Source organism: Amphiura filiformis, chromosome 13 (assembly GCF_039555335.1).
Source record: "Amphiura filiformis chromosome 13, Afil_fr2py, whole genome shotgun sequence".
NCBI lineage: Eukaryota > Metazoa > Echinodermata > Ophiuroidea > Amphilepidida > Amphiuridae > Amphiura > Amphiura filiformis.
This window is the reverse complement of record NC_092640.1, coordinates 4,895,536-4,916,263: the sequence shown is the minus strand read 5'-3', so window position 1 is coordinate 4,916,263 and position 20,728 is coordinate 4,895,536. Positions and strand designations below refer to the sequence as shown.

At 38.8% G+C, this 20,728-nt stretch overlaps 1 protein-coding gene across 1 annotated transcript in view; it reads left to right on the top strand.

Moving 5' to 3' along the window:
- The window catches only part of LOC140167918 (disco-interacting protein 2 homolog C-like), a 140,960-nt gene that overhangs the window by 57,609 nt on the left and 62,623 nt on the right, over window positions 1-20,728 (top strand). Inside the window, 3 exon segments of the mRNA XM_072191209.1 lie at window positions 4,380-4,472; window positions 15,757-15,879; window positions 19,294-19,488. Of these exon segments, the coding sequence (XP_072047310.1) occupies window positions 4,380-4,472; window positions 15,757-15,879; window positions 19,294-19,488 (411 nt within the window).

Below are 20,728 nucleotides of genomic sequence, written 5' to 3'. Positions count from 1 at the left end.
TTGTGTGTGAACAGGGTTGTCGCAATTTGAACTCGACTCCGGAAGTCGACTTCAAATGACGACTCGGAGCAACATTTGTCGAATTTAAAGTCGACTTCAAACTCGACTTTTGCAGTGTAAACGAACACGTAATTAGAAGTCGACTTCATAATGGTTATTTGAAGCATGAGCACTTGATGGCATAAAAGTTGAATTCACAATTTGATTTGAAGTCGACTACCGTGTAAACACCCCGTTAAGAAATAATTTATGCTAATCCTTAGTCGCAATCTGAATTCGATGTTGCAATTGAAGTCGACTTCTCTCTGTGTAAACGGGGTCTATGTCACAACTTATTTTGTAAACAATTATTTTAGTTTCAGATTAATAGGCAGAATATACTCACTAAGTAAATAAAAACCTTCGACCTCAATCACTGAATCAGTACCCAATCAGTACATTTCCGCTTTTTTATAATGCCAGCTATTATGCAAATATTGGCTTAATTATGCAAAGATTGATTCAACCAGGTTTATATTGATATTTTGTCTGATCATAACAAAAACCGGTGCTGATAACAAATTGTTGAATCAAGGGGTCAGATTCAGTTTTCATTGTTTTGTGAGATTTCATCTGTTATTGGTTTTACAATTGAATTACTTGAGGTTATAGATTTCAGAGTAAATTTGTGTGACAATGAGGCCACTGAAGGAAGAACAAATCCAGTGGCGTAGTGTGGGTCATCATATCATGGTCGGTGCCCCCCTAACCATGGAGGGGGGGGGGGTACAAGCTGTTTTTGTCAATTTTCCTGTGGTATTTTCTAAATTTTGCAATCAATTGGGGGCATATTTATTAATGTTTGATTGAAAAAAGTCAAAAGGAAGATGCAAGTTGCAAATTTTTGTTAATTTTGTCATTGTATTACAAGCCACTTTGAAACTCCCCCGCCCAGTCGATATGGTATTGTTTATGTGCAATATGGATTACATGTGTGAACAATTAGGCATAGGTTTTAACAATCCAATGTCCATGATGTTCATTGCAGAGAAGATTGCGAGTGAATGGTATACACATCACGTAATCAAGCCCAATTACAGTGCATGTCACCTGTTACCTGGCCAACAAGTACATATCATGTTTTCATCCGCATCATCAAGGATATTCCGAATGACAATGACTCTAGTCAAATAGCCAATTATTTGATTTTGAACAGTTGGAAAAGGGAAGTGTTACCGAATATGGGTTTTGTTTGGAAAATCTTGAGTGATCATGGGGGGGGGGGGGTATATTCAAGTTTGGTTTGGGTATGGACCTGCCGCTGATTATGCGAATTAGAAAGGACCCTTCCATTATGTGTGTCAATTTCCAAGAATATTGGGTTCTGCTATACCAAAAGTTAAAATAAAATTTCAGCTAAATTTAAATTATGCAAATTGCCAAACTTCTCCTAAATATTTCAGCTACATGTATAGTGAAGAAGAATTAAGAAAATTTTGAAACACAAGATTTAGCATGGAAATTTTTTGGGTTTTTTGTCACCTTTTCATTGAAACATTGGAGGGGGCATTTACTAGAGGGGGAGCGTTTAATACAAACAATACGGTATTTCCAAAATCTTTCACATGGGGAGTGTGGATTTAAAATGGATCAGCCCATTTTGTGATTTATCCTAGCATTGAAAGAAATCTACTATCAGACACATTACATGTACCAAAGAAGCAACCTGGTGATGGCACCAGTATTATAATTTATTTAGGGTTCTCCCATCAGAATAGGTTAACTTGCAATGGGACAGTGGTGAGATGATCAGTTGTCCATCTGCTGATCAACAGTCAAGAAAAGAATACAGTATGCGGTGCTGAAGGGACAGTATTTGGGCTAAAATTTATAAAAACGTTTGGAATTTTAAATGTTATTTCAATGATCAGCAGATCATAGACTGGTTATTGACATGATAATATTGTTGTGCCTGTTTTTATAAGTTGCTATATTTTACAGTGTTATTTGTAAAGTTAGTAGGGAAAAAATAAATTTAATATTGAACATGAAACCACACATTGTGCATGATACATGCCATCACATGCACATGAATGATACTTGTAACGGGAATCAAGAACTCACCAAAGGCAAGCATAAAAGAGGATATGAGACAGATATGAAGGTCATCTCTGTGTCTGCCTCAATTTATTCATCTGCCAAGACACAATTTGTCCTGAGGATTAAAATCCAAAAGACAGCTCACATGGCGGATTTCGCCAAGTTTTTGCACGAGAACCGCATTGTTTGAACAAAATGCCCTCCACGTGGACGTGCCTAGTGAATGTTGATGATATTACATTGCTATGTTCCTCCTCCTCATCAACATGATCTGTGGTAGATGATATATGTTGAGGTTTAGGATTACCACATGCACCATGATTAATACAGATTAATGTTAATGTTACAAAGGTGTTGATTTCCAATATTATATCATGAATTTCTATTTGGATGGAAATAAATTATGACCAGTGTGTGAATTAAGGTTGGTTTAGATTGATGAGGTGGCTGAAAATTAAAAATGAAGGCGATAAATCATTAAGTGCAGGGTTGTTGTATAGCACTGGTTCAGTGCACTTGATGCGACCAGGATCTATGATACAACCACAGAATTAGAGAAGGAAAAGGGGGACTCAACCGCCATCTTAATACAGACATGGAGGAAAAATTGGTGTATTCGGTTTCCCTCGGAATGCGTTCATGGTAATTGTTGTCATGCAAGGGCGACATGGATGATGGGCACATTTGAGACACATACTCGATGCGACCTGCACACGACACTAAGAAGTAAGATGCTAAAGATGAGACACAGATTTTTTTGCATTCGTCTCCGTGCATCGTCGTCAGGGACCCGAATACCCCCAAATTTCTCCCCATAGCTGACCGTGCGATTGTTTGTGGCGGTAGGGAGTCCTGCTCTAATTCTTTGGATACGACAACAGACCTATAACTTGTTTGCCATGTAACACATTATTTAGAGATGAAATATATCACACTCTCTATTACATTGTTTTTGTAAACTATCACTCTCTATCCTTTGTCATCTATGCAATACATCCTCATCCATTACAGATAAAACTATAGGCATGTCCACACAATGCAGTTCTCAAGCAAAAATCTGAGTAAAAAAATGCCGTGTGAACTGTGGAGATTTCAATTCCTCTCTGTCCCCAATTTTATCCCCAAGAAATTTAGGGGATTTCACGATTTCCCCCACAGGTGGCCCTCGAGACAAGCGCTGGATCATAGACCATCATGCCATTTTATTATGATTCTCAAGTACTGGTTTAATTACATTTAATATTATTTAATTCTGTGCAACACCAAATTCCAAAGCTGTTGTCATGGGGCATCACAAACCTCAAGGTTTCCAGTCTTCAGTGGAGTTGTGTGGATGGACATGCAGTCAGGGTTTGACTTTAAAAGGAATCACAATTCTCGAGTACATGGAGCCTCAAGAATAATATTCTATGACTGACTGAACATGCCTTGTGATCATCATCAATTCTATATGCACTTGGGGAAAGACAAAGCTTTGCTCTGAGTGAGAGCTATAATTAGTTTTTAGGTCACACTAAAATTAGATCACTTAATTGTTTTTCCTGCAAATTTTCAAATTGTGGAATGGTCTCAAATGGTTCTTTCTGTGACAACACACAAAAAGTAGTCTTAGAAGAACATTGCTGATGTTTCGTGACCAAATCTTACCCTATTAGTATCTTATGATTCAGCAAAATGTCTAAAATTGGTTTGGCAGTAACAACAATGCAAGATTAACTTCTGTTTTGTGTTCATAATTTTGTCCAGATTCAGTTACAAAGGCTAATACCCTATCAAATCTAATCTCCAATACTAGACATTTTGCTAAATTCTTGATATTCTAGGTTTGGTACAATGGCACAATAATAGTAGGCTCCAATCACTAGGATTTGTAAGATGGGATAAAAAGCAATCACAGATTTCATGCAGCAATGATTATCCAATATTAAAGGGATGTGTGAGCCCTTTGATTGACATTTAAAGCAAAAATTGGTAGCTAATGGTGGGTGATATAATTGAGGTAATTAGTAGAAACAGATTGGGTGAAGCGGTGCTCTTGGGCACGGCACTTTACCTCATTTGCCTCTCTCTACCCAGGGGTGAAATGGGGAGCTGTTGTCCATTGAGTGCCACCTAAATGTATGAGCATGCTTTGGGCAGATTATGGCAGCTGACATATTCTAATGACAGCAGAATATATAGCATTTTAATATGTCAAAGGTGCTGTATAAATGCCAACATTTATTTATTGTTTATTTTTTATCATTATAAATAAAATTGTATGATATTGCAAACTAATGTTATTTTTTTTCTTTTTACAGTGGCAGAGCAAGCGGCCGGTGCTGTTGGCAAAAGAAGCTCCAGAAGCAGGAGGCAGTATGAACACCATGAACCAGAAAACAGATATAAATCAGGTACCATCCAAAAACTGTCAAATTATAATTTATATGATACTTGTGACAAAGTGAGATGAAATAGAGCTAAACAACACACATTTATTGACGGGTATTCTCCAGGAGTGGAAAGAACAAAGTATTTATTGACCCATATCATTTTGCATGTAGCGCTGAACTTCAATTAATTTACGAGGTATATTTTATCATTTCCACAAAATTGTAGTTCGAATATAATGCACAGTTTGCAAAATTATGCCTATAAATAATTCTTTGTCTTCCAAAAATGAATCAAAATTCAGTATACTAATTTTGAAGGTGTGATTTGATTGTGCTATTCCAGTTGAAATCCATTACCCCCATGGAAGATAAATTTTGTTAGTAAAATATGCTAAATTCAGCCTGTGTTTTTTCACTATCTTTTTTGTTATTTTGGTCTCTTTTGACTCTATCATGGGTTACAGCAGTTCTTAGAAGCGAAGAAATCAAAAACATTGATACAAATCAGACAAATCTGATTTAAATAAAAAAAAATCTGATTTAAATAAAAAAAATCTGATTAAAAAAAAAATCAGCAACCCTGCTTTTGCCCAACATTTTCAGTTTGTGGGTAATATTTGCTCATTTTTGCAGCCTCTCAATTGCCACTTGGGCAATCTTTAGGCAATGCTGGTTAGATTTATGATACAGTCTGTGACAGAACTGATCACACAGTGCAATCCATTAGAATTAGATCTATCCATTAAAATATTAACAAATGGATACATCCATCATTTTGAGTAATTTAAGTGATTAACCTGAACTTGGCTATCAAACCAAAACCAAAATTGTTTTGTTTGGGAAATTTTGTGTTGAGAATTGATTGTCATGTGGCAAAGATAACATGTGTTAATATGTAGATAGATTAGGCTTAGATGCAAAACTATCCATATTTTTGCATTTACGGTAATTGCTAACCCTGACAAATACCACAGCACGAAACACAAATACCCCATGTGATGCCATTGCGCAATCATCGGAGCATATAGTGCATGTATACACAGTTAACCACTTATAGCTTGCTATCCCCAGTCTTGTTCTCCAAACCAGAGGGGTCCATGGGTCGAAAACGGACCAAAGCTAGCAATGTTTTTCTTCATCTTCTTTGTTTCTTCCTGCCTTCTTTCCTTTCCCTCTGAATGCAGGGACAGCCAGTGTTCGGGTAAAGCAGTTATCCTCATTGTTAGAAAGGATTACTGTTGAGCAGTATTGGAAATATAAAGCAAACATTGGGCTATTCTAATTGAAATAGATACACCCCCTATGATGTACATGATCTTAATCTTCCACACAGGGGTGTAGACAAGGTCTTAGCCAGCCATGCGTCCACCCGTCTTTGAGACGGGCTAATCTAATTTTAGACGGGTGGATTTAATGGATTTTACAGATGTGATAGCTCTAAAACAGATGATTTTCAGGTTATATAGATTTTAGACTAATTCAGAGTGACATGTAAAGGCCAAATCAGGACATATTTGACCCCAGTGACCCTTCCATAGGTATAGACAAGTTGTTTTATACTTGAGGGTCAAATTTTGGTATCTGCTTGGACGGGTGGTTTCTAATTTCTGGCTAAGACTCTGGGTGTAGATATCAAATGGATCACCCATTCACCCCATTTGAAATTCACTCTCTCTGTGTGGAAGAGTAAGGTCATGTGTTACATAGGGGATGTATGGAAACTCACAAAACAACAATGAGCAGGAAGGATTTATAATGTTAAAGTTGGCATCCGGTTGCCTCCAGAGGTCCCACTTTAGTTCCAACACCACTGCTGTCGAGTCTCTAGAGATAGCAGCTCTACATAATTATGCAAAGCATACATTATGTCCAGGCGGCGGATGACATGATTGAGCCGGCAACTTGTGAAACCGCCCGGCCGTATGGCATTTTCCAATATACTCGGTTAGTTTTGTGGGGTTCATTATCGAACCCCAACGGTTTTAGCTTGTATTACAAGCCGACGACAAAGTCGGCTTGTTCTGTTTTACGCTAATTACAAGCCGACGACAAAGTCGGCTTGTTCTGTTTTACGCTAATTCTTTCTTTCTTTCTGGCAATCTGCCTCTTCTTCTACAAACACAATGCGCCCAAGCTCTAATTAATACATGTTGGTCACTAGTGGCATGGGTATTCAGGGTGTTCACAGCTTGACCATTGCTTGACCTTTGACCCCGTATGCAATACAAAATAAATTTGAACAACATGATATGTCAAATCTTAGTGTTGCATATGATAGACCTTAGTGAGACAAAACAAAAAGTTAATGGTGACCTCCTTGTACAATGTTTACTTTGGGGTCAAAAGGTCAAAATGTGTAAAATGTCAAACAACGAGCTAGCTCCGCTTGACAGATTTCAACCATACTTGACCCAAATGACCACTGGGCTAGGCCAAACCTTCCATTTGACTTTGACCTGGCTGTGACCTTTGACCTAGCTACAATGGTCAAAAACGTGATTTCGCTTTAAAACGTATCTTCTTCTACAAACAACATGCGATGGTGACATGGCAAAGTCATGTGACTCGACTTTGGTCGGTGCATATAGGGTGTTCACAGATAAGGGGTCAAAGGGCATAAAGGGGTCATTTCCGATCAAAGTCTAAAGAACTTCAAAAATTCATATCGGCTATGTGTGAAATAGCTAGGTGAAGTCACTTGCACACATGCATGGCCATTGACTGATGTCTACTGGGGAGTCACAGATTTGGGGTCAAAGGTCATCTAAGGTCTTTTTTGGCACTCGATAAAATGCTTAAAATTTAGCCAAATCGGCTGTATCTCAGCCTATGGAAGACGGATAGGGCCCATTATTGCTACAGTGATGCAACATTAATGGTAGGGGAGGTCTGTGATAGTCTCGACTCCATAAGTCAAAGTTCAAGGTCAAAAGTCAAAATATACAAATAAGCTCCGATTGAGCTGAAATTCACCAGGAATAATCCTTGTGACATCCTAAACACAAAACAAGTGCAGTTGACCCCATCCGTGACCCAGAGGTCACGCTATAGAGGTCAAAGGTTAAATCACCGACATACTTGGATTGGGGGACTTTATGACACTCTAAACACGAGAAAAATGCATTTAATGACATTTGTGACCCAGGGATCAAGTTATAGGGTCAAAGGTCAAATTTAAAATTGGTCCAATCGAGTTTAAATTCAACAGGAATAAATTCTTACGACATTCTAAACAGGTTAAAATATTTATGATCCCAAAGGTCAAAGTAGAGGGGTCAAAGGTCAAATTTTAAAATTGGTCAAAATTGACCCATTAATTTCTTTCTTTCTTTCTTTCTGGCTATGTGCCTCTTCTTCTACAAACAAAATGCGCTAAAGCCCTCATTAAAGCATGTTAGTCAGTACTGGCATGGGTATTCAGGGTGTTCACAGCTTGACCATTGCTTGACCTTTAACCCCGTATGCAATACAAAATAAATTCAAACAACAAGATATGTCAAATCTGAGTGCTGCATATGATAGACCTTAGTGAGACAAAACAAAGTCAATGGTGATGGTCAAAGTTTAGGGATCGAAGGTCAAATTTTGAAATTGGTCAAAATTTACCCATTATTAATGTTATTCCTGGCCGGCGGCTTGTACCCAGAATCTATTGACTCTAGTTCTTTCTTTCTTTCTTTCTTTCTGGCAATCTGCCTCTTCTGCTACAAACAAAATGCGCCGAAGCTCTAATTAATACATGTTGGTCACTAGTGGCATGGGTATTCAGGGTGTTCACAGTTTGACCATTGCTTGACCTTTGACCCCGTATGCAATACAAACTAAATTTGAACAACAAGATATGTCAAGTTATAGTGCTGCATATGATAGACCTTAGTGAGACAAAACAAAAAGTCAATGGTGACCTCCTTGTACAATGTTTACTTTGGGGTCAAAAGGTCAAAATGTGTGAAATTTCAAACAACGAGGTATAGCAAATCTGAGTGCTGTATATGATAGACCTTAGTGAGACAAAATAAAAAGTCAATGGTGACATCTTTGTACAATGTTTACTTTGGGGTCAAAAGGTCAAAATGTGTATAATTTGAAACAACAAGGTATGGCAAATCTGAGTGCTGCATATGATAGACCTTAGTGAGACAAAAAAAAAGTCAATGGTGACCTCTTTGTACAATGCTTACTGTGGGGTCAAAAGGTCAAAATGTGTAAAATTTGAAACAACAAGGTATGGCAAATCTGAGTGCTGCATATGATAGACCTTAGTGAGACAAAACAAAAAGTCAATGGTGACCTCTTTGTACAATGCTTACTTTGGGGTCAAAAGGTCAAAATGTGTAAAATTTGAAACAACGAGGTATGGCAAATCTGAGTGCTGCATATGATAGACCTTAGTGAGACAAAACAAAAAGTCAATGGTGACCTCTTTGTACTTGGGGTCAAAAGGTCAAAATGTGTAAAATTTCAAACAGCGAGGTATGGCAAATCTGAATGCTGCATATGATAGACCTTAGTGAGACAAAACAAAAGTCAATGGTGACGGTCAAAGTTTAGGGTCGAAGGTCAAATTTTGAAATTGGTCAAAATTGACCCATTAATGTTATATTTACTGCCGGCGGCTTGTACTCAGAATCTATTGACTCTAGTTTATATTATTTATCAACATAGGCCTATTTGTTTGTGATATTTCAAGCGTTTTAAAATTTCAAAATAATCCCATTCAATTACACGGTTGACGATGAAAATTTACCGAATTTAGAGAATGCAATGCGGCCACCACCTGATTATGTCAGAATATTGTTTCTTAAAATGAATTAAGAATGTATAAAATGTGCTGGTGCATCTCTAGATTGTATAATGCAACATCACAATAAGTGATTACCCCATATCGTAAACAAAATCTTTGCATCACATATTAAAACTGAAATAGCAAAAAGAAACACATTTTTAGTTATGGACATTTTGATAGTAATTTGTCTTGGTAGTTCAAAATGGGTAGCTTAATGGCGACTCCTTTATTGAACAAAGATGCATTGATTTTCAAAAAGTTGCATCAAAAAGCTACTGAAGTCCGTGTCCCATTACATTCTCTGCACCACTGGTCAAGGGTGACCTGGAGGACGTACTCTAGCAACATTTGAATCTGCATCATTTTCATTCAAGTGGACTCCATGGCAATAAATATTGGGCTACTAAAAAAATGAGGCATGAACATTTACAAAACAAAACTTGTTTTTTTTGCTATTTCAGTTTAAAAATGTCATGCATAGATTTTGAGGAGTTGAAAAATACATTGTAGCTTGTAATGAAGGGGGAGGGTACTTATTTGATGTGATGTGATGTGTTTGCTACATACGGGTGCGAATCCTGGGCAATGACAAAGGATGACAGGAAGAAGATAGATGCATTAATATAGATGTGGTACTATGAGGAGGCTGTTGGGAGTATCTTGGAAAGACAAGAAGACAAACATCTGGGTCCTGAATAAGATTGGCACAGACTAAAGCATCGGAAAGTCTATCATTGAGAGGAAATTGCAATACTTTGGTCACATTGTAAGAAAGGATGGTGGAGTTGAGAAGCAGATTCTTCAGGGAGACATGGAAGGCCATTGTGGAAGGGGACATCCATCAACATCTTGGACAAATGATGTGAAGAACGTTTCATCACACGGAGTGTATGGTGCAATGCGTTTGGCTTTTGATAGAAGTACATGTAGATTGCCTACTGTTGTGAAGACCACAGCAGCACAATCCTGCGCCATCTGACCCAGAGAGAGAGAGAGAGAGAGAGAGTTTATCATATAGGCCTATATAACAAGTGTCAGCATTGATGAATGGATGCCTGGATGGCAGGTTATGGAGAGGCAAATCTGAGCCTCTAGGATTCCCAGGGTCCATGGACAAAGGTCAAGTTGAATGAATGTATTACAGTCTGCTCTGCTGCCAGCCAACATTCACATTCATCATCAGGTTGTTGAATTGCCCAATTTGTCAAATATATCAACTTTTAATATAATAGAGCTTCAACTTGTGGTTTCTTTGAATATGCATCTCATCTAACTGTCCAAATTTGCAAAAGTATACAAAAAGTCCCAAAATATCACAAATATCACAATCAGGTTTTGTATGCTTTTTTGGTCAAAAACGGTTCAAATTTTGGGAAGAAAGTCACAAAATCATCCCTCCTCTTGAAAAAAGTCCCATCATTTTTCAAAATCAGCACCCCCCCAAAAAGGATCTTGCATACGGGCCTGGGTGCAGACTTTATAGATTCTTTGTCAATTTCCCATGTCATTTCTTCTGGTCATGCTACTACCTCCATGTTTTGGTCAAATACAGATACTCATATTTTTTGCACTAAATCAGCAAGGGCACATATACTTTGCCAAATATGGGGTTACAGATTGGTGAAGGAAGGAACAAAATAAAGTTTTGGCAAAAGTATAATTGCAGTCCTACAGTTGCACTCTTGATAGTGATCTGGCATGACAGCAAAATAGAGACTTGTAAAATAACATGATACATCAATGCCGGGCATCAATGCCAGGCATTGTCAATGGACTATTCCAGTTGAAATCCATTCACCCCCTATGGAAGACACATCTATAATCTCCCATACCCATGTAGATTTCAAACAGGGTCACCCATTCAGGTGATAGAAATAGAAATTCACCAATAGAAATTCACAAACTCTGTGGAGGTAGAGATAGCACTGGCTTCTGTGCTGTACTCTGATACCTGTATGATGATTTTCCAACTGTAGGATAGTCAGTGCTCGCTCCGCTCGCTATTCGAGAGGCGTCGCGGTTTGTGGAACGGGGCTACACTCGGTGCTCGCTCCGCTCGCTATTCGAGAGGCGTCGCGGTTTGTGGAACGGGCTAGTTCTAGGTAGATATAAAGGTCATGGGTGTAAGTATTTCAACTGGAATCTAGCACAATAAGCTTGAAATTCAAGGTCATCGAGAAGTTTGCACTTTTTGCCTGCAATGATGGCTTTTTTTTGGGGGGAGGGGGGAAGGGTTGGGGATGTGTGGGTGTATGTGTACCATGCAAGCATGCAAATTGTGCATGTCTGTTGTGTAAATGAATATTTACACCCATTGCTACAAAATCTGTGAAAAATACAAAATTCAAAACACGAGTTACAGCATCATGTTTACAGAGCCAGTTTACTAGTCATCAGGTATTTTGTGCGCTTATTAATCAGGAAGCAATAGAACACTTTATATATAGTCTTTGTCTCCAAACAAACTGAACTGTGACAGTTTTAATTCATCAACTGGGTATTTATTTCCTTAATTCTGTGGAATGAATTGGTTTGAAGATACTGTTACATGCACTGAATTTAATTAGACTCAATTATCATCAGTATTAAAGAAGCTGTCTATGGTTGTTGGTGTTATAAATGTAAAGCACTTTGAACAGGTTGTAAAGACACTATATAACTGCCATCATTTGTTTATTTATTATTTTATTTTTATTTCTATGAAATCATACTTCCAAAATTACACCTACATTGTGTAGGCATATAGTAACTTTAATACTAAAACAAAACTAGTTTCATTTAGGGGAAGGGATTGATGATGCTTGTATCAGTTCCATAACTAGAGAATTTCCACCAAGGAATCATTCACATCACATGATATCAGGTTTTGTAATCCTTGGACAGCAATTCATGATTTCTGCTGCAAATTACTGATTCAAAATGACAAGGCATAGCCAGAGAAGATAGCTTACCCTTCCAGAATCCTTTGCAACAAGATTCATCCCCTACTTCTGACACTTCTATTACATGTACTTTGTACAGGTTTGAGAATAGACTGGCTAAACATTGGTCGATAGTCAAGAAATAAACATAATTGCTAGATCTGGATCTGCTCTGTTCATTGAGGTACATTTTGTCATTATCAACCCATGTTGCACTAGATGGCAAATCAATTACAGAACATTGAAATGGAAGAAATGCATTGTGGGAAGTGTAAGATATCTTCTGAGTATTTCTTACTCTACTTAAATTCAGCAGATGAGAATCAAGTGCAGGGATTAGGTCTTCAATTGTTCCTTTAAAATTACTGAAAGAAAAGCACAGTGGTATCAAATGTAAGAGATTGTGTGTTGAGGTAAATATTGCAAGAAGAAGGATTATATGAGGAGATTTCTGAGAATCGGAAACCTGAATCCGTCTTTCAAAATAGCAGACGGATGTATGGCTTGGAGAAATACAGTGTCAACAAATAGCATTGGGGTGGGGAGTACTGGGATTCAGTGTTTACTCTCTCTGGAAATTGGGTGCGCCAAATGAAACATTTTCTTCCCAAATTGGCCCAATTTTGGCTCAGTAATTCCCCAAATTGACTAATTGTAATACAGCATTACAAATTTGTGTGGGCCAAAAAATAATTTTCACTGGGCCAAAATTGAGACATACGGCCTTTGAGTAAACACTGCTGGGATTACTACATCCATTTCAATATTGATGGCAATGACATAGCCAGGGGGGGGGGGGAGGATTTCCCCCGGAGGAAGGATGCTGGGCGCCCCTGATAGTTAAGATTTGTTGGCTTTTTTGTGTTTTTTAAAAAGTCCATTGTCCATTTTCATCAGAGTTTTTCCCCATTGAAAGTTGCCTTGTCCCCCCCCCCCCGGTGGTGGATGCGATAATGAGTTTGATAATGCTTTGATTAATAAGGATAAGAAACACAGGAATAAAAAAAAAATTGAAATAAGGATAAGCAGGGTTGTAGCTACCCTGGGTGGTGGTGGGCGGATCCACCCGGCACTCTTAATTTCCACCCGGCACTCAAGTTCATTTTGAGACCAAAAAATAAGCAATTCTTATCAAAATTTCAATTTTTTTACCATTTCATATCAATTTCACCCGGCACTAAAATTTGCCTAGCTATAACCCTGAGGATAAGAAACAAATAAACTACATAGCAACATGATACATACAGGTCCAATACCAAAAATATAAACATTAGTGTTAGGAATGTATCCATCATTATCTGGCTTGTAAGTTTGGTGACCATTACTTCAACCTTAGCCACAATCCTGCAGCTGAATGTCACATTACTTCATTGACTGGCTGAGATGAACTCAGCTGAAATCTCACAAAATTGAGTGCACAATATGTGAGTTGTGATTTCATATGGAAAGTTTTCTATTCTTCCTTCCTTCCTTCCTTCCTTCCTTCCTTCCTTCCTTCCTTCCTTCCTTCCTTCCTTCCTTCCTTCCTTTCCGTCCCCCTCGCCAAAAAGTAGCTGGGGTGTTAGGGTTAATAACACCTTAATTTTCTGCCTATATGAGTACATTAACCCTAACCAAACCAAGCATCAAAAAACCTCAATTCACAAAGCATTATGCACTCACAGGTATCCCACGTGATGCAATTGCATCATCATGCGAACAGTCATATGGCCACAGAAAGCTTGGCCGGCCAAGGTAGACCCGCATGGCAAGGTAGAGGCCCATGCACATGTCTGGCACCTGAGGGGTCGGTGGTTCAAAACCGCACCCAAGAAATTCTCTTCTTCTTTCTTTCTTTCCATCCCTCTTGCCAAAAAGCAACTGGGTTGTTAGTGTTAACATCTAATTACCACATTGTTTATTATTTTGTAGCATGTTGTAAAACATTCGTTAAAAAAACTTAAATTTTGGGTTTCAATCCAAAAGTTGCAGAGACAAAACTCCAATTGAAACTCACTGAAAGTGCACTGTAAACTCACCAAGACATAACTCTGTAGTCTCTGCTTACCTAAAGGGCACTGTAGCCCTTCAGACATGGCACCAGATGGCCTGTGACTTGCAGAAAGCTTTCACCTGTAACATTGACCACATTGCCGAGAAACATCTGGCTCTGAGATGCAATCCTATCACAGCAATAATGCGGTGTAGCGGTTCATCAGCGCTGGGGATTTGCTGGCTGGAATATCACACATAAATAGTTGCACACATCATATTCTCAATTTATCCACCTCATCTGGTTGGTAAACAAGAGAACTGGCTTCTGCATCATTACAATGATGCCCTTTGAAGTGCAAGGACACGATGCTGGAATGTACATGATGGAGATGGTGCTTAAAATGATGACGATCTGATCTGCATGCAGCGTACGTGGTCATGCAGGCAATGCGTAGCATTTGAAGTGAAGAAGGAACTTATAATTCATCATCTTTATCGCCGCAGCAGACAATTATTACGATTTATTGATGTTATGACGGTCTTACAAGTTATAAATTGATGGAATTATTGCGGAGTTAAACTGAAGTTGGTGGATGAAGTTAAAGTCTATAGATCATACTATGCGTTTTATCATCATCAAATTGGGAAATATATTAGAACTACACATTGGATATACTTGACTGTGAAATATATAGGAGGAACTTTTGGAATAATACTTGGCATGAATGGCTATTTGAACACATTGGAATAATTAGCAAATTGGTTTACTTCAGTTTGAACTTTGTATTACTTAGCTGTTTTATTGCATACATGTAGGGTGCAAAATTGACCATATAGTGTATTTGATTCATATGAAGACTTTGAGGATCTTGTGAAATGTAAGTGCTTAAAAGTTACCTTTTTGCAGAGTCTTGGTTTAGCAGTGTCGTAGCTTGCAACACCATCATGGTGGTGTCTTCATTCAGTGTAGTGTTTACAATCGTCAGATCACATCGCTGCTAAACCAAAACTCTGAAAAAAGTTAACTTCTTAAGCAAATATCAAAAATGACAATGAGTCCAATATCAGTTTAAATGCTAAGTTACAGTTTTATTGAAATTTGCGTGTTATTTTAGGTTTCTTATTAATCTCCAATGGTTGATGTTTTGTGAAAATGGAAATAGGTGCTTGTAACTTTTCTTTTCATATTTGACCATCCACGACGAACCCAGTGTAAAGTCGCAATTTTGAGTATCATAGAACAGTTATTGAACAGTTGAAATCTCCTAAAACAAGCTTTAAAATGATATATCACTTGTCATAACTGCGTGGGAAATAAGGTGCTCAAAAATCAAATTTGCTCTTGAAATTCTTTTGTATTCTAACAACAATGCTTATTGGTCCATATCTCTGAAGAAGCAGTGGCGATTTTACATTGGGTTTGTCGTGGATGGTCACATATTATTTTCAAGTATTACTAAGTTGGATCTCTACCAGAAACTTATCTCCTGGAAAAATAAATTGGATGATTAGTGTACAGCAGTCCACCAATGAATACCCATGGGTGAAATAGCGTGAAGATTAAATTCTTAATTTTGATTTTACCAAACTAACGGTTTAAGAAATATATTCTTATTTGTTGTAGATATTCGAGAGGAAGCAGTCAAGGCGGCTTTGGCCAGACACAACGAGACAGAGTTGCCGCTACCGATGCCTTCCAAAAGACAGTCTTTCCACGCCAGTGCTGTGCCCATAGAGACACCTCCAGGCAAGTATTGATCAGTGGATATTCCATTTGAAATCCATACACCCCTATGGAAGACATGACCTTAATCCTCCATGCAGGAGTGTGAATTTCAAATGGAGCCACGCATTCAGTGTCGTCTGCTCCAAATGGGTTAGGCCTATTCAGTTGAAATCCATACACCCCTATGGAAGACATAACCTTAATCTTCCATGCAGGGAGTGTGAATTACAAATGGAGCCACCCATTCAGTGTCGTCTGCACAGACTACTACAGACCATTCGCAACGAAAGTCTCAGCATCACCCGATAATGAGGGCCGATTGTTCTATGAATTCCAGCAGGCAAAACAGTATTTCTAGTATCTACTGTCTTTTGCGTAAACGCAAAGACACACAGAAGGTCTATTGCGTATAGATAAAGCCACGCATCGCTAATGTGATTGTTAGACACGGCACGATGGAATAATCAACCCTCATATGAATATGCAAGAATTCACAGGATTTAAAATACGGGGGCTTTGACTGGTTGCGAAAGATCTGTAGTAGTCTGGTCATCTGCTCCAAAATGGGTTAGGCCTATTCCAGTTAAAATCCATACATCCCCTATGGAAGATATATCTTCCACACAAATGGAGTCACCCATTCAGGTAACCCCATATGAAATGCAGTACACTCCCTGTGTGGAAGATAAAAAAAAGCGCAGTGATTTATACTGTGCTATGCACAGGCCTAGACGTTGATCCACAAGCCTCAGCACACTTTACAGGTTGTCACTGATCACTATGGCCCCACATCACTCCATAAACCATTTAACAACAACACAGGGATGCCGTAGACATTCCACATATATGACCATCTCAACCAGGTTCAGCTCCACGAGTTTCGTACGTATTACAACAAGACAATTTAGCAGGAACTTCCTTGTCCAGGTTAATTTCAAGCTAACTCAAATTTTCACGAGAACCGGCCGGGTTCGAACCCGTAACCTCTCGCACCATAGTCGAACGCCTTACAGTGTCATGTCTTTCATATGGAGTGTATGGAATAGCACAAGACACCCAAAGGTAGTGTTAGATGATACAGTTTTGAAAAAAAAACGTGCCGCTAAACAAGCACATTGGCATTGATGATATCAAAAAGCGGGAAATTTTTGGGAGGTTTTCATTCTTGTGTTTTTCGCGGTTAATTTCAGAACCAGAAATTTAAAAGTCCACAAAAATATTTTTTGCCCAGAGTGAGGTGAGCAGATGGTGATGCTGTGATATTGGGATAGTCTTTTCTGATGATGACATTATAATGATTGACAAAATGACATCATAGCAGGATGTTATGATGTTGCACCACTTTTTCCTATGTATCAGTAGGTTAGCCCAAATAGGATATGTCAGTCATATAACATCATATCAGAAAGGACTAGACATGATAATAACACAGCATCACCGTCTGCTGAATACGCTGAAAACATTCCAGGTGAGCCAAAATAGCGTAGTGTTGAAGTCAAACTCGTCAATCATTACCACTACATGATGATTCAGAATATTGAGACATGGTTGGCACTGACCTATTTGGGTCCAGGATTACCAGTTTCAGCCATTTGGATTCCCAATATTCTATACATGAATCCGACTTGACACATTCCTACACCTCGCTGGGGCCATCCATCCATTTACGCGATGCCGGTATCACAGGCGTGCAGCGTTTACCACTCCTGTGGTGTGGCGCAAGTGCTACACGCTCCGATGCGCATTTCGCGATAGTGGGCGTTTTGGATCGTAATTCAAACAAACTAAGCTACTTTGGCGCAGATGGCCCCCAGCTATGGCCAACTTAATCCTGACCATCACTTGGCTCATCGGATTTGTCTATATTTGCTAAATGTAGCAAATATTTTGTTGACCCCTTCCTGGACCCCAAAGTCATTAGACTGCTGGATTGATCAATCAAGTCAATTGATCAATGGATTGACCAACATCTATGTTGATTGACTGCATACATGAATGTTGATTGATTGACTGCATACATGAATGTTGGTGACCACTGATCCTGCCATTGATATGATATAGGGTATACTTTTGTTAGCAAAACTTCAGTTCTGTTCTACTAGTATGTTTTCCTTTGTGGTATGATACACAGTATGACTTGATATCAACAAAAAATGTGTTAATAAAGACTTTTGATCATTATTATATGGGGCAGCTAGTTCTGGATTATACATTATTGGTAAACCATCACATGCTGCTGCAATTTTTTCATACTTTGACTTTATTAAACCCTAAACCACATGTCTGGGTCAAATGTGGTTTAAGCTTCCTCCTTGACACCAGACAGTAGGGTCATCAAACAAGGAAACTCTTTAAAACTACTGAAAAAGTGAAATTTTCACACATCGCCAAGTTGCCAAATCTTCCACTTGTTTATAAATTTGCAATTCTAAGCTTCTTTACATTGACCTAATACACAAAATTAATATATTTGCAGGTTAGTATTTTTGTGGTAGCTGCTTGAAGCACAAAAAAATGCAAAAATAATTGTTGCACAAAAATTCCCACCTTAAAAATATTCACTATGAACCAAAATAGGCTCATTTTGAATGGCACAGTTCAATGACCTCCATGCAGCATTAACAGTAAACTTGACTTCAAAGTTGTTGAGTATGAGTTTTTGTACTCCACACATTCAAATGACATTCAATGTAAATATGCAGACATTGGGGTTAATGAACTATGTCCTGACAGATGAGCATGTTTGATCCTACTCTATATGCCAAATTAGCCTCATTTCCAGTGACATGGTTCAACAACCTCCACTCAACAATCATAGCTTCAAATTTGACCTCAAACTATGGAGTATGAGGTTTTTGTAACTTACATACTTTTGGTCATTCTATGCATGTAGAAGCCTATGGTTAAAGAACTGTGTACCGACAGATAAGAATGTTTGAGATCTTAGAGTATCCATTTAAATGACCCTCTCAGATTTGATGTGGTCATTTACAGTTTTAAACAGAACTTACAGTCATACAGAGAGGTTAGGATTGTGTTCTTGGGCATTCAGATTTTGCATACCATGTGAGTTTTCAATGAGGCTTAACCATATGTTACAGAAATGTCTAAATCCACAGAATTTGTCAATAGAGGCAGTCAGCCTTTCGCCATCTTGTGGGTACAAATGATACGCGTGTGTATGTGTCGGACACTGCGCGCAAGGAGCAGCTTGCCACGCAGCTGTTATCGCGCATCGACACGGTGACTTTGCTGTTCGCGCATGGAGATCGAACGACCATCGCCGCGAGTACCCACAAGATGGCGCCATATGACGTCACGCTGACAGCCTGTATTGGAGCATATCCTATCAATAGCCAAAATAGCGTTATCATTTGATTATTGTAAGTATTTAGGTACCCAATTATAATTTCTTTTTCTTATGTCTATTCACAGAATCAGACACAGATGATGACTCCTTGTCTTCATCATCCTCTTTCCATGATGTGAGTCGAACCGGTTCCCTGGGCATCCGTATCCATGGCAACGAAACTGGTCTCAATGCTATAGTGAACAGACAAGCATCTTCACATGCAAACGGTCACCTTGGACGGACAGCTAGTGGGCGAGTGCCAGACCTACCCAGTAGTAGTAAGTAAAGTGTTGAAAGGCACCTTATGTGGGTGTGTGTACACAGCCTTCGTTGCACATATCTTGTGATACAATTTGACCCATCCAGCCCAAGTTGTGAAATTTAGATTATATGTAACCTTCTACATGAAATGATCGTTAAGTCATAAGTTGGTAGTTTCGATGCATCCTGGCTGCTGAGTTGATGTTCTTTGTTTGCCGCGCACCTGTACAAGCTAGTAGTATGTCCTTCGTGAATGGCTCATTGTGCCACCATTCTCAAAGGACATATAAAAAAAAAAAAAAAAAAAAATTTGTTGCAATGGTGAATCATCACAATCAGATCGCATCAACTAGGTTGCTGCCGAATGGTGCACACCTATCCGCATTTAGATTGTAACATCCACCAATTATCTGTGCAGCTCCCCAAATTCCATTGGGTGAAGGAAGTTTTTGATAACCAAACAACTAATCACCGATTTTTGCGATACAGGAGGAAACCGGAGATCCCGGAGAAAGCCTGCGAGAGCGAGCATGGAAGCGGGATAGAGCAAGTGCACATGAGTCCTTGGGCGCGCCGGGCTTGAACCCGGGACCTCAGTGGTGCAAAGCGAGGAATTACCGCTCGCTTAACTTCGCCCTCCCAAAAGACATACTTTTGGCTTGAACATGTGCATACATGTGAAACAAAGAACACCAACGCAGTAGCCAGCGCGTTTCAAAACTACCAACTTGTGAATTTACGCTCATTTTTTGGTACCATGTCACATATAAGCAAAAAGATGGAAAAAATTACAACTCATTTCCATTGCCTCCTTGGACGTAGTTGGAGTAGATCGTATCACAATTTCAATTTGAGCAAATGAGGTGTCATTTTAAAGCTTGCAAATTCAAATCAGAAATACTGAACTCAAAATTGACTTCACCTGCAAAGTCCCCCTTTTGATGTGCTCACATATATGTGTTCACTTTGCAGTTTCTATCATAGTGAAGATATGTGCAGTCCCTTCACTGGTGGTGAAAAGTGAAATCATGTGGCAACATCAATTCCACAGAGGGAGTATGAATTTTTTAATGGAATTAGCACATGAACAAAATCTCTTTTTGAAACTCACCCTTCTCAATGGAAGATCCAGGTTGAAATTTTCTCAAATAGAGCTGTGTTCATTCCATTTGAAATTCATACTCCCCCGTGGAAGATAATTCCAAGACCCCTCAACATTTACTGATGTGGGGTGGGGAAGTGTGGCATGAAATGAAA